General features: G+C 35.5%; 1 protein-coding gene across 6 annotated transcripts in view; it reads right to left on the minus strand.

Annotated features, from left to right (window-relative positions):
- SEC16A (SEC16 homolog A, endoplasmic reticulum export factor) overlaps positions 1-12,440 on the minus strand; it is a 48,657-nt gene that overhangs the window by 20,567 nt on the left and 15,650 nt on the right. For all 6 annotated transcript variants that reach the window (XM_027869341.1, XM_027869339.1, XM_027869342.1 and 3 more), the window contains 10 exons: positions 11,210-11,307; positions 7,306-7,432; positions 5,858-6,050; positions 5,169-5,343; positions 4,111-4,253; positions 3,597-3,658; positions 3,340-3,478; positions 2,582-2,827; positions 1,506-1,603; positions 122-203 (listed from right to left, as the gene is read on the minus strand). In XM_027869341.1, the coding sequence (XP_027725142.1) occupies positions 122-203; positions 1,506-1,603; positions 2,582-2,827; positions 3,340-3,478; positions 3,597-3,658; positions 4,111-4,253; positions 5,169-5,343; positions 5,858-6,050; positions 7,306-7,432; positions 11,210-11,307 (1,363 nt within the window). The remainder of the gene's footprint in view (positions 1-121; positions 204-1,505; positions 1,604-2,581; positions 2,828-3,339; positions 3,479-3,596; positions 3,659-4,110; positions 4,254-5,168; positions 5,344-5,857; positions 6,051-7,305; positions 7,433-11,209; positions 11,308-12,440) is intronic.

A 12,440-nucleotide genomic window follows, 5' to 3' on the forward strand; every position in this document is an offset into this window, starting at 1 on the left:
AACGGTATTAGTAAATACAATAAAGCAATCTAGGTCAGCAAAATGTGAATCCATGAGTAATTCCTAATAAACCAGGTAAGAGTCTGGAGTGCAGCTCCCTCTTCTGAGGGTCAATACTTACTGTGGATGCAGCAGGCATTCTTCCAGACATGAGCTGGTAAACAGTTTGTAAGGGATCATTAATTGGAAGGCTGTTGGCAAACCTGTAATTACGTAAAAACAAAAAGATACAATACAAGCTTAGCTTCTGGGAGATCACAATTAATCAGTCAACTAACAAGTATCTATTCAGTGCCTATTATATGCCAGGTACTGTGCTAGGAAGTTGGGGAAACAAAGACAAAAACAAAACTCTTTCTGCTCTCAAGGGGCTTACATTCTACTCGAAGGCCAACATATTTAAGTACACATGGAAGTAAATACAAAGTATATCCAAGATAATGTCTTTTTTCTTTTTTTTTTGGTGAGGCAACTGGGGCTAAGTGACTTGCCTAGGGTCACACAGCTAGTGTCACGTATCTGAGGCTGAATTTGAACTCAGGTCCTCCTGGCTCCAGCGCCAGTGCTCTATCCACTGCACCAACTAGCTGCCCCTATCCAAGATAATTTCAAGAAGACACAAACAGCCGGAGGGGTGGAAATCAGGAAAGGCCTCATTTTAAAGGGAGCTAGGGATTCTAGGAAGCAGATGTTGGAAGGAAGTATACTATAGGAAAGGAGGGGTGGTGGGGGCAGGATGGTGGTCAAACTACACAAAGGCATGGAGAGACAGAAGATGGAAAGTTGTATATCAGGAAACAGCAAGTGAGCCAACTGGGCTAGAACACAGAATGCATGAAAGAGAGTAATGTTTAATAAGCCTGAAAAGGTAGTCTGAAGTTAAGTCTGTGATGGGCTTTAAATGCCAAAGTTGTATGAATTTTATCTTAGAGGCAACTGAGAAATGCCATGGTCAGACCTTTACTTTAGGAATGCCTTTTTAGTAGTTGCATGGATGACAAATCAGAGAGGAGAGAGATGTGAAAAAGTCTTCCTGCCTCAAATCTCTGTCCTATTTGATCCAACCATAACAATAGCGTAGGTAATAAGTAATGGAAGCCTAAACTAGGATGGCAGTGGAGAGAAGACAACAGATGTGAGAGATGTTACGTACATAGAATATACAAGTCTTGGCAGCTGGCTGGAATATGCAGAGAAGGAGAGTGAAAGGTCTGGATTAGATTTAGCCTGAAGCAACAAAGTACATTTTGATGGAAAAAAATGTGACAAGCATGGATCCTGAGGTGAAATTAAGGAATCCACTAAAGTGTTTTCTGTAAGAATTAACTGAAAGCGTCCAAAAATAAATGCAGTAACAACAACCCTGAAAGAATAGCACAACTCCAGTAGAATTTCCATCAGCACATCATTCCACGAACATAACCTGTTGCTTCAAAAGAGCTAAATGAATAGTGAATTAATTCTAGAAGTACATGAGAAGTCACTCCCAAATTAAAACCCCTTACCTGGTCATAACTCTTGCATGTGTTCGGCTGTCCATTTTACTAGCGAGTAACAGAGCATGTCCCCATAAGCCATGTTTCATAGCAGATTCCAAAGCATCCTATTGACAGTTAAAGCAACCCAAATAAAAAAAAGCCAGCAGAGAAGCAAATTTTTATCTTATATAATACTAAATGTTACAACTTATTAACATACAAACTTAAATAACCATACTCTAATGCATTACATGCAAATTATTTAAAATAGAATGCTTTAATGATGAATCACAAAAACAAACCCCTAATATGTACTACTTTCAAGAATTTAAGTTTCCAATTAGTCTCTTCAATCTTGAAAAAAAAACATGCTTTTTTTCCTAGGATAAAGAATGTAACATCTTAGCAATAAGGCCTACTTTTAAAGAGAGAAGTTTTATCAGCATTCCTAAGCTATTTTCTTTGGACTCTTGGTCGAAAAAAGGGACTAGTCCCACGCTTTTGAATCTTCCAATTAAGGCTAACACCTCTTTCCACAGAATATCCCTCTCACACTCAAATATATATGAACTATAACTCTAGAAAATGATTCATGACTCAAAGATAATCTTTCTGGCTTAGAAGTAGAAATATTCTTTTTTTTTTTTTAAGTAGAAATATTCTTAACAGAAGCAGACACTACTCTGCTAGACAAAGAGCTGATGAATTCATTCACATCAACTGTGTAAGTAAATCATTAACAGTATTATATATCAAATACTAGATCTATTACTAAAGTGTTCCAGGATGTGGTAATACAAAGGAAAACTTGAGCCGGTAACCAAAATTCAGCTCTGACTGAGTTTCCAAGACAAATAAGTCTTCATCACTTGCTGCCCTTAGATGAACTATATACTACTGATAAACATCATGAATATCATTCATTCATCCCTCATCTCATAAGCATCACACCTTAGACCCCGCCTTTACAAGCTGTTACTTTACAACTATTCAACATATAAACCCACTGACCATGTAATACAGCACTCCAGAATGCCAAATATTTCATTTCTTACCAGGATAATGAAATTAGCAACATAATGGATTATCAAGGAACTGCTCACCTTTCTACGCCCATAAAGAAGAAGCTCTCTAAACCTCTCTGTCTCTTTTTCAAGACTATCAATAGTGGTTATCAAACTGTCAGTGAGAAATGAGAGCTGAGCTTCACCAGACTCCTCCTCCTCCACCTGCTCCACAGCCTCATTAGTAAAATCAATCAGGTTTGCCTCATTGGGTGACTTTCCGGGAAGCCATACTGTTTTGTGATCTCGTAGCAAGAGCTCTGCAATGTCTGTTCCCACGACAGTCTGTGGAGGTCATGAGAGAAGAAAAGAGAACTGTAAGATGTTTCAAGAAGCCAATGCTACTCAGCCAGACCAAAATGCCTGACTCACATTTGAGAGACACCAGGCAGTGAGAGAGACTCTCAATATCTAGAAATGAAACAGGCATTTTATGAAAAGGAATGTAAGTAAAAAAAACAATATCAAATTAGTTAGGTGAAGATTCCTTAAAGATCTACTCAGATGAATTTAGGTCAGGACACATTAGTCCATAGTCATTATCAGTCTAGAGCCAGCCAGAAACACCTACAAAATGAGAGGCTGAAATCATGTGTCTAAATTATTCATATCCCTCCTCCCCAAGTCCCCTTCCCCACGCAGCCAAAGGAATTCCTCATCCCATAAGCATCACACCTTAACACTCTTTTCACAAGCTGTTATTTTATGTTACAACAATTCAATGTATAAACTAATGATCAAGGGTTCAAAATTCTTTAAACACTTTTCAAAGTAAAAGCTAACAGAAAGATACATACCCCATTCTGTCTGCATAACAGTACAATAAAATCCCAAAGAAGGCTTGCAGATTCTTTATCAATTAGATTTTCATTCCGCAAACATTCTGTTGCTTTATTCTGTGCAAAATTTATAACATCCACTTTATGGGTATCATCTCTGAGAAAAAACAATAAAAAGTCACTGAGCATAACAGAAATAATAGAATCTGAGGGACCAGGCTTAGTAATTACCATTACATAGAGGCATTATGAAAAAACAATACTAAGATACATACTTAGCAAGAGGTCCAGGGAAGGATCTCATTTCTTCCTGTTCAGAAGTATGCTGCAACATAGTCTAAACCAAAACACATCAAGTAGATATCAGTCTGCTGTCTATATGATGTGGAAATGCATATTTTGAATAAAGATGACATTCATTTTGACTAAAAATATATTTTAATTAAATTGGAAATACTATCTTTTCCTCCACATTTTATTAGTGAGGAAGGTAATACATTATTGCTTTTAGACACAATGTAAAACTGTGACAGAATTAAAAGTAGCATTACATTATTTAGTACAATGGTAAGGAAGAAGAGTACAAGTCCTATCTGGTACCACCTCCCATATTTGTAAATACTTAAAACCAATCTCTAATAGCAAAGGCACAAAGAGCAGAAGATAAAAGTCTAAAAACTGAAGGTGCAGGGAAATATATTTTCCCTAGTTTCCTATTTCATGGCAATAATTCATTGGCTATATTTTTCCTATGATGTGCAGACACCAAATTCTCATGCATGTAGTTACCTCCATGCTGTGTATCTCAACCAAAGCTGGCTGTCCTTCAGAAGGCAAGTTTGGAAGCACTTTAATAAGATGGCCTCCAGGGCCAAACCTTGCACAGACATGAGGCACTGAAAACTTCTCAGGTGTAGTTGGTCTTGATGGAACTGTTTTAAAGAAAAGAAAAAGAAAAATGGGTTTGATAAGCATTTATTTTAATGATTTCTCAACTGGATGGATGAACACTTTATATTTCTAGAGTGAACATACAGTTGAAGTCATTGACACTGAATAAAGCACGATCATGGCCAATTTAATTTCAAATACAATATGGGCAAATAGTTCTAAAAGAAGATCTTATTTAAATGAAATAATATTCAAGTACATCTTTTGAAAAAAATTTTTAAATGATTCTTTTCTGAGAACAGAAAAAATTCACTACTGAAATCATACAGGATATCTCTTAAAAATTTTATATAACTTTCTAAGTATTTTCCTGGTCAGTCATTTTAAAATTCCATAATCTACAGATACCATTTTTCACATACATAATCCATTTTTTCATATGGTTAAAGAATCTAACTAAAATATCAAAAATCATTATTGCCTCAAATAATGAAACAAGTTCTTTTGAATAAAATAATCTTAAAAATAAAGAAGACAATGTGCCCTGATATTATCTTACTATTTTGTTAATGTTTTTCATAGTAAACATCAGCTCCAATGTGAAGTATTAGGAAAGGAAGTTTAGCAGTGCTTCATGTTTAGAAATGCTACAGCTGCAAAGAAACAATAGAGTTGACACCCTCAATTTTAAGTGACATAAGTAGTAATGTACCCTCAACTAAAGTGAAAGGTAGGCAGTTATTATTATTTGATAGCTATTTCCTTCTTGTGAGGGAAGCTTAGCTGGGATGAAATTAAATGCAGCACAAAATACAGATTTTTTTTAAGATAAAAAATTCCAGATATTAATTAATCCAAAAGTTTGAACAAAATGGCAAGGTAGTAGTGTGGTAGAAGGGAGAGATATATACAAAGGGAGTAGTACACTGGTCTAAAAGACAAAGTTTATGACATACCTTGTTCTGAAGTTGGCCATCCTGTTTCTGTAGGGTAGCCATACTCTGTAAAACCCTGTGCACCATTGAAATTATTACCATAAACACCATAGGAATAATCTCCAGGAAGTGAGGCTGGTGCAGCCGGGCGTTCATATGAATTAGCAGTTACATCATTGTTTCTATAAACCTGGCTCTGTTGGATTTTTTTGTTTGTTTTAAAGAGAAGAGGAGAAAAGTATGATGTCACAAAATTTGCGATCAACTATGTATTACTTTTATAAAATAGCATATACTTAGAAATGTTATAAATTACTGGAACTATAATAATAACTGTTCTCAACAAAACTGATATTGTTTCTGTGAGGTCCTTTAAAAATATACATATAGACATACAAATCAGTTCAAAAATCTTGCTGAAAAGTCAAGATTTGTTCAACAGTAGCTAACTTCAGAATGAAATTTTTTTAAAAGGACTTAAATTTGGCAATTCATTATAACTTAGTTACTTTATATATAGGACTACATAGTAAATAATGCCTAAAATTGGAAATATTAAACTTATTGTGATAAGAAATAGGAATGTTTTAGCAGAAAAGAGACATCAAAGGTTCATTCAATGTTAAGCTACATCAGTGGGAACAAATGCTTATGTGCTAAGTTAAGGAGTAACGAAGCTATCAAAACACAAAATCTTAATCAAAACTCACTTGATGAGAACGTGAGCTGAAGCTGCTCTGGCGGCTCTGTAGACTGTGGGTGCTATGGAGACTGTGGGCAGAATGTTCACTGTGGATACTACGCCTATCATCATCATAAGCATCTCTGTGAGGTTCTGGTTCATCATCAAAGCTCCCAGCAAAACGAGGGTCATACCTCCAGTGATCATCATATTTTTCATGTCTGGGGGGAGCAATGAAGTAGCACGTATATCACTTTGAAGCAATGCAAAGTAGATGTTGGAAATTAAAATAAGTCAGGGAGAAGGATCCTATTACAGGAAAAACACCAAAAGAAAGATCTAGGATATCTGAAATATACCAAAATATTCAGAGCAATCAATCAAGCAACAAGAATTTATTAAGCACCTATCTGACATACAATGCTAAGTTCTAGGGATAAAACAACATAAAATCACTTTTTCTGTCACACTGGAAACAAAGTGGATACTTTTTTGGGGGGGGGGATTCTAAGCAACAGGGTTAAATGACTTGCCCAGGATCACACAGCTAGTATGTGTCAAGTGTCTGAGGCTGGATTGAACTCAGGTCCTCCTGACTCCAGGGCTGGTGCTCTATCCACTGCACCACCTAGTTACCCTAAAGTGGATACTTATTGAGTGCGGAATGACTAAACAACTCATGTTATATGAATGTAATGAACATATTCATAGCATAAGAAACAAGGAATATGAAGACTTCAGAGAAACCTGGTAAAACTTATAAGAACTGATGCAGAATGAAGAAAGCAAAAGAACAAAGACAATGACTATAATACTGTAAAAAAAAAAAAAAAAAGGACAGCTGAACTCATCAAATGCAATGATGAATCTTGGTCCCCGAGAAAAGAAGATTAAATATAATTCCTTGCTCTCAGTAGAGGTGGGACATTATAGGTGAGGAATGTTATATATTCTGTCAGAGGTGTATGTGTGTGCAGGTGCGCACATGCTGTCAAACAGTGTCAGTCACTGTAAATCAGTTTGGCTTAACTGCTCTTCTTTGTTACAAGGGAGGGTTCTATTGAGTATACTGGGAAATGATTGGTAAAATACAAAAAACTAACAAAATATTTTTTAAGTACATAAAAGTCTTTAAGATAAAAAGAGAAAGTATGTGACTACTATAGTATGCTGAAGACTACAAAGAACATATTGATATACCCAAATAATCCACAAACTTGTAAGGAAGCATATTTCTTCTATCTAAACTCAAGTTTGAAATAAATACCATCATGACAGCCTCCTGAAGCTGGAAACACTATTAGCAGTAACTGTTTACTTTCTTTCTTCAAACCAATGTTATAACAGCAACCAACTGTTATCTTAAATCCTAAAGACAAGTTTAGCTTTTAAACATATTACAAAAACACTGGAAGAAACAAAACAGATCATTTTTTCTTTTTTTAAACAATGTATATAAAGTTCTATTCCACTGACCTGTCACCATAAGGATATGCTTCTTTCCTGTAATAATCATGTTCAGTATCATACCAATACCTTCGGTCATAGCTCCTGGGGTCTCTAAACCTGTGATCATACTGATACCGTTCCCAGCGATTTGTATCTACATGTACAAAATAAAGATTAGTATAGTAATATGAGCAAGTTATTGATCTATCTATAGCCATTTACAATAAGTATACTAATTAACATCATTTTCATGATTTTTATACAATATATTTTTGCTGTCAGCTTTTATTTTTTTCCTTCTTGCTCGCCACAACCCACAGAGTTTTATAAGACTTTAGATAGAAACAGTAACAAAGAAAAGGGCATATCAACTTTCCTAACAATTCTGAAACCACAGACAAGGAACTAAAGACCTTCAGAGGAGTGCAATTTTCATCACTGCAGTCAGCTGAAAGCAAGTGCTTCAGAAAAGAAAGGCAGATTTGGGAAATGAACAAGGTTTAAGAACAAGATGTCTGAGAACAGGCATTGGAATTCTGGTTGACAGCAAAAGATAGGAGTGACAGGATCTTACGTACCTAATAAGTCAAGTAAAAATATATTTGCCTCAAGTGTTATAGATCTCATGAGAAAGGCTTTGAAAAGCGAAAAGAACTGCCTTTATCCATCCACCCCAAGAGGATAACATAGTAGCTACGATGTAGAAAGAAGAGCAATAAATAGTAAAGATGCTAGAAATTCATAGGAGAAAATGCTTAAGAAAGGAGTCAGCAGCCATGCATATGGCCTCAAATGTCTACATACAAATGAGCATATGGTAACAAATCAACAAGAACTAGAGATACTATCGAAGAGAGAAAATTTGACATTGCTGTGATTTGGTGGAAATGGGGTTGATGACTAGAATATGGTTCCTTAAGGATATATTTCATTCAAAAGGATTAAAATAAGTAAACAAAAAAGGTCGGATAGAATGGTCAGGATAGAAACATTTATTAAGCATCTACTATGTGCCAGACACTGTGCTAGGCATTTTATAATTATCTCATTTAACCCTCACATCAAACCTGGGAGGAAGTATTTTTATTCCCATTTTACAGTTGAGGGAACTGAGCAAAACAAAGGTGAAGTGACTTGCCCAGGGCCATCTAGCTAGTAAGCATGAGACCAAATTTGAATTATGGTTTTCCTGACTCCAGGCCCAGTGAGCTATCCATTGTACCACCAGCTGCCTCTGCTACAGAGTAGCACTGTACATTAAGATGTACTCATGTAAATAAATAAAGAGGGGTAGAACGGATGACTAGACAGGTGGGGAAATGGTACACCCTCCTGACTGGATCTGTAACTCCTATCTTGAAACTGTACCAATTTGAGAGAGCCTAGTTAACTGCCAAGCTCCTGTATATATACTACCAACCTCTACCAAGTCTTGCTTTAGGAAAAGCAATACTACTTTTGCTTCTGAAAAGGATTCAAACTCATCCATGTTCATCATTCTATTATCCCATGGCTCCACTCACAGTCCTAGTGCCTTCAACTACTCCCATGCATGTTGTCTCTCCCTATTAGAATATAAGTTCCTTAGAAGTAGGGACATTATCTCTTTTGTATTTGCATTCCAAATGCTTAGCACAGTGCCTGGCACATAAATGTTAATAGATAACTTTTTCAATAAATTTTGCTATTCTTATCAACACGATGGAAAAATGTGGGCTACAAGATAGTACAGTTAGGCACATTCAAAACTTCTTGAATGTACTTGATCCCAAAAAATAATTATTAATTTCAACTTGGAAAGAAACTTCTACTGGAAAGACTTAAGAGATCTGTGCTTGGCACTGAGCTCTTTAACATTTCTATCAATGACTTAGATAAAGGCACAGATGGCAAGCTTAACAAAATCTCAGATTTTGATACAAGGCTAGGAAGGATAGTTAATGTAATGGATGACAGAGTCAAGATCTAAAGTTATCTAAAGCGGGGGGGGGAATAAGCATTTATATAGAGCCTACTATGTGGCAGGCACTGTGCTAAGCACTTTACATATATTATCTCATTTGATCCTCACAACAACCCTATGAGGTAGGTTTCCCAAACAGGAAAGAAGGTTGGGTCAAATCTAATAAAATTAAACTTAATACTGAGAAATACAAAGACTTAAACCTGGGCTTAAAAAATTAACATTACAAATTTAAAATGATGAAGCCAAAGCTAAATAGCAACTAATCTGAAAAAAGGTCTGGGAATTTTAGTGGACAGCAAGTTGAATATGAATCAGTAAGTGATATATGGCAGCCAAAAAAGCTAATTCTCTATTTATTTGACTAGCTCTGGGATTTCATAAGTATGAGAGTATCTAATAAGGAACTCTCTCTTTCAAATGAAGATCAGTGCCTTCAGTGAAATTTCTAGTCTTAAGAGAGTCACCCTGGCATAGTAAAACCAGAGTCACACAGTCAGCATATGGCAAAGGTGAGACTTGAACCCAGGTTTTTCTGCCTCCAATACTAGTTCTCTATGAACTACACAGACTCTCTCTCAAATTCTATCTTGGGCTGCATTAAAAAAAGGCAAAGTATCTAGGACCAGAGAGGTAACATCCTTCACCCTGCTAGGTCCTGGTCTGATCATTTCTGGAATATTCTGTTCAATTGTGGGCACATCTTAGGAAAGATGTTGGTAAGTGGAGCCTATCCAGAAGATTGCACCTAAGACACTGAAGGGCCTTGAAATCATGCCACATGAAGATCAGATGGAAGAACTAGGAATGTTTAGCCTGAAGAAAAGACTTAAGAAGGACATGATAAATGTCTAAGTATCTCAAGAGATGTCATGAGGAAGAAGAATTAACATGTGTTCTGCTTGCCCTCAAAGAAGATGAATTAGAACAACAGAAGAAAAGGTGCATAAGAATAGATATCAGCTTGATGTAAGTAAAAAACTTCATAACAATTAAAGCTGCACAAAAGTGGAATGGGATACCTAGGAAATGTGTCAAAGATTAAAGGACTACTTATTGGGGTTTTTTTTTGCAGAGTTTATTCTTATTCAGGTATGGGTTGAATTATTTTAAACAGGTGAAATTACTCTGAAATCTTTTCCAATCCTGAAATTCACTGATAGTTTTTTTTTTTAGCATATATATGCATATGTATGTGTGTATGCATGTATGTATGCATGTATTTTCCCCTATAAAACTATACAAAATTAACATTTAAATCCCCCAAACACAATAAACCAACTCCAGATGAGTCTACAGTATTTGGCTGACAGCAAAATATACTAATAATAATAAAAAATCTTTGGGAATCACAGGAAATCCAACCAGAGCTGACTATACTATAGAAGCAATCAAATCTGCAAGTATGAGAGGCATAAGTTAAGAGCCACATCAGCATTTCCCAATGTTTTTAACTGGAACACTCTGAGAACGGATAAACAATTAGGTTTGGGAAAGCAGACGTAAGAGTCCAGAATGTTTACAACTATCAACTGACCACCAAAGATGATTGCTAAAATCACATAAGTACATTAATGCTATATAAAATAAAGTAAAATCATGTATGTGTATATGTTTGTGTGTGTGTGTATGTATAAACCCACACACATTACATATAAAATTTCCCCCATTTTCAGGTAATGAAAGAGGCTTAGCTTGCTGATGGTTATACAATCATTATTTATTACATTCAGGATTTGAACCCAGCCCTTTTCATCACATAACTACTTTCTTCATTTACAAATGTGATTACTTTAAATGAACTCTTCTACTAGATCAAAACCCAAAGAAGAGGATGTAACAAACCGGAAAGTTCCAAACAAAATCATCCCATTAGTATTGCTTAGGATATTATTTATCTTTGGACAATAACTACTCCACCCCCTGCAAAAAGCATCTGTTAAAGACCGTGATAATTTCTAAATATACCTCCATAATCATACTGGCCGGAGTAATAATTTGCATAGTAATCACTATGACTGCTCCATCCACCTTTGGAAGCATAATATCCTTCAGGATACCCCTGTCTGAAAAACATCAAATATGGTACTATTAATATTTTTTTCTTAAAGCATGACAAGATATCAGTTAAAACAACCTGTGCTCACATCAACAAGCCAGAATTATAGCTATTTAAGATGTTAATTATGAAGTAAGGGACAGGAATGCTGATGCAAATTTACTAAATATCCAATACATTACTGATTCAACTTCATCTCAGGTCAAGAATTGTCATGTAACAGCCATTTAATGTGAAAATAATGGTCTTTACCTGTTCTTGGGGCTCACACCATACAAAACAAAGCAAAGACAAGCTCTAACCAGAGTACGTGCTACCAATTCCAGTAAAAGAAAAAAGTAACTGGGCTATTAAAATCAATTTTTAATTACTAAAGATGCCTACTCTTGCTCAAAGTTTAATCATATTTTCAGAGTTTTATCATACTGCTTGCCTTACATCTATGTAAGAGTTATAGCTGTGTTTTATCTTAACCAACTAGATATACAAATCCGAACTTACAAAACAGATAAGACAATTATTTACATCACAAAATAAATCTTGCTTTTCCAAAGATTTTACAACAGCTTTCCTGTAAGTTGTAATTTCCCCTGTTATATTTCTGACAGGATTTAGTTTATCTAAATTTACACAGACCTCTTTAGGACTAAATGTATCCTACCACATAAAAGTGAGTACTCTGGTACATGCAAATACATATGTTGCAGTTAATGTCTAATGTAAACTGAAATGAACAGTTTCATTTAGATTAGATCAAATCATCTAATGAAGGTACATTCACAACCCAAGGTGGTGGTTGAGTTCGGTGCTTGAGTTATAATGAACCTAGAATGCTTCCCAAACTAATATTGGACAGTAATTGTGACATACTCTGTGTGTTTATTTTAAAGAGATGGGGTAAGGGCAGCAGTGGAATCACCCTAAAGAGCTGTCTTCTTCTAGGCTATCACTTAGAAGAATAAGATGAGAGCAAATCACGGTTATAGTTACAAAAGCATTCTACCTTCTCTCACCTTTTCTTTGGCTAGATTGTTTTTTTCAGTGTCATTGCCATCTTCAGCTTCTTGTAATTAATACTTATGTTAATCTGTAGACTGGTAAGCAGAAAGAAAACTGGAAAGGCTAGAAGGACCTTACTTG

Source organism: Vombatus ursinus, unplaced genomic scaffold (genome assembly GCF_900497805.2).
Source record: "Vombatus ursinus unplaced genomic scaffold, bare-nosed wombat genome assembly UNPS02014793.1, whole genome shotgun sequence".
NCBI lineage: Eukaryota > Metazoa > Chordata > Mammalia > Diprotodontia > Vombatidae > Vombatus > Vombatus ursinus.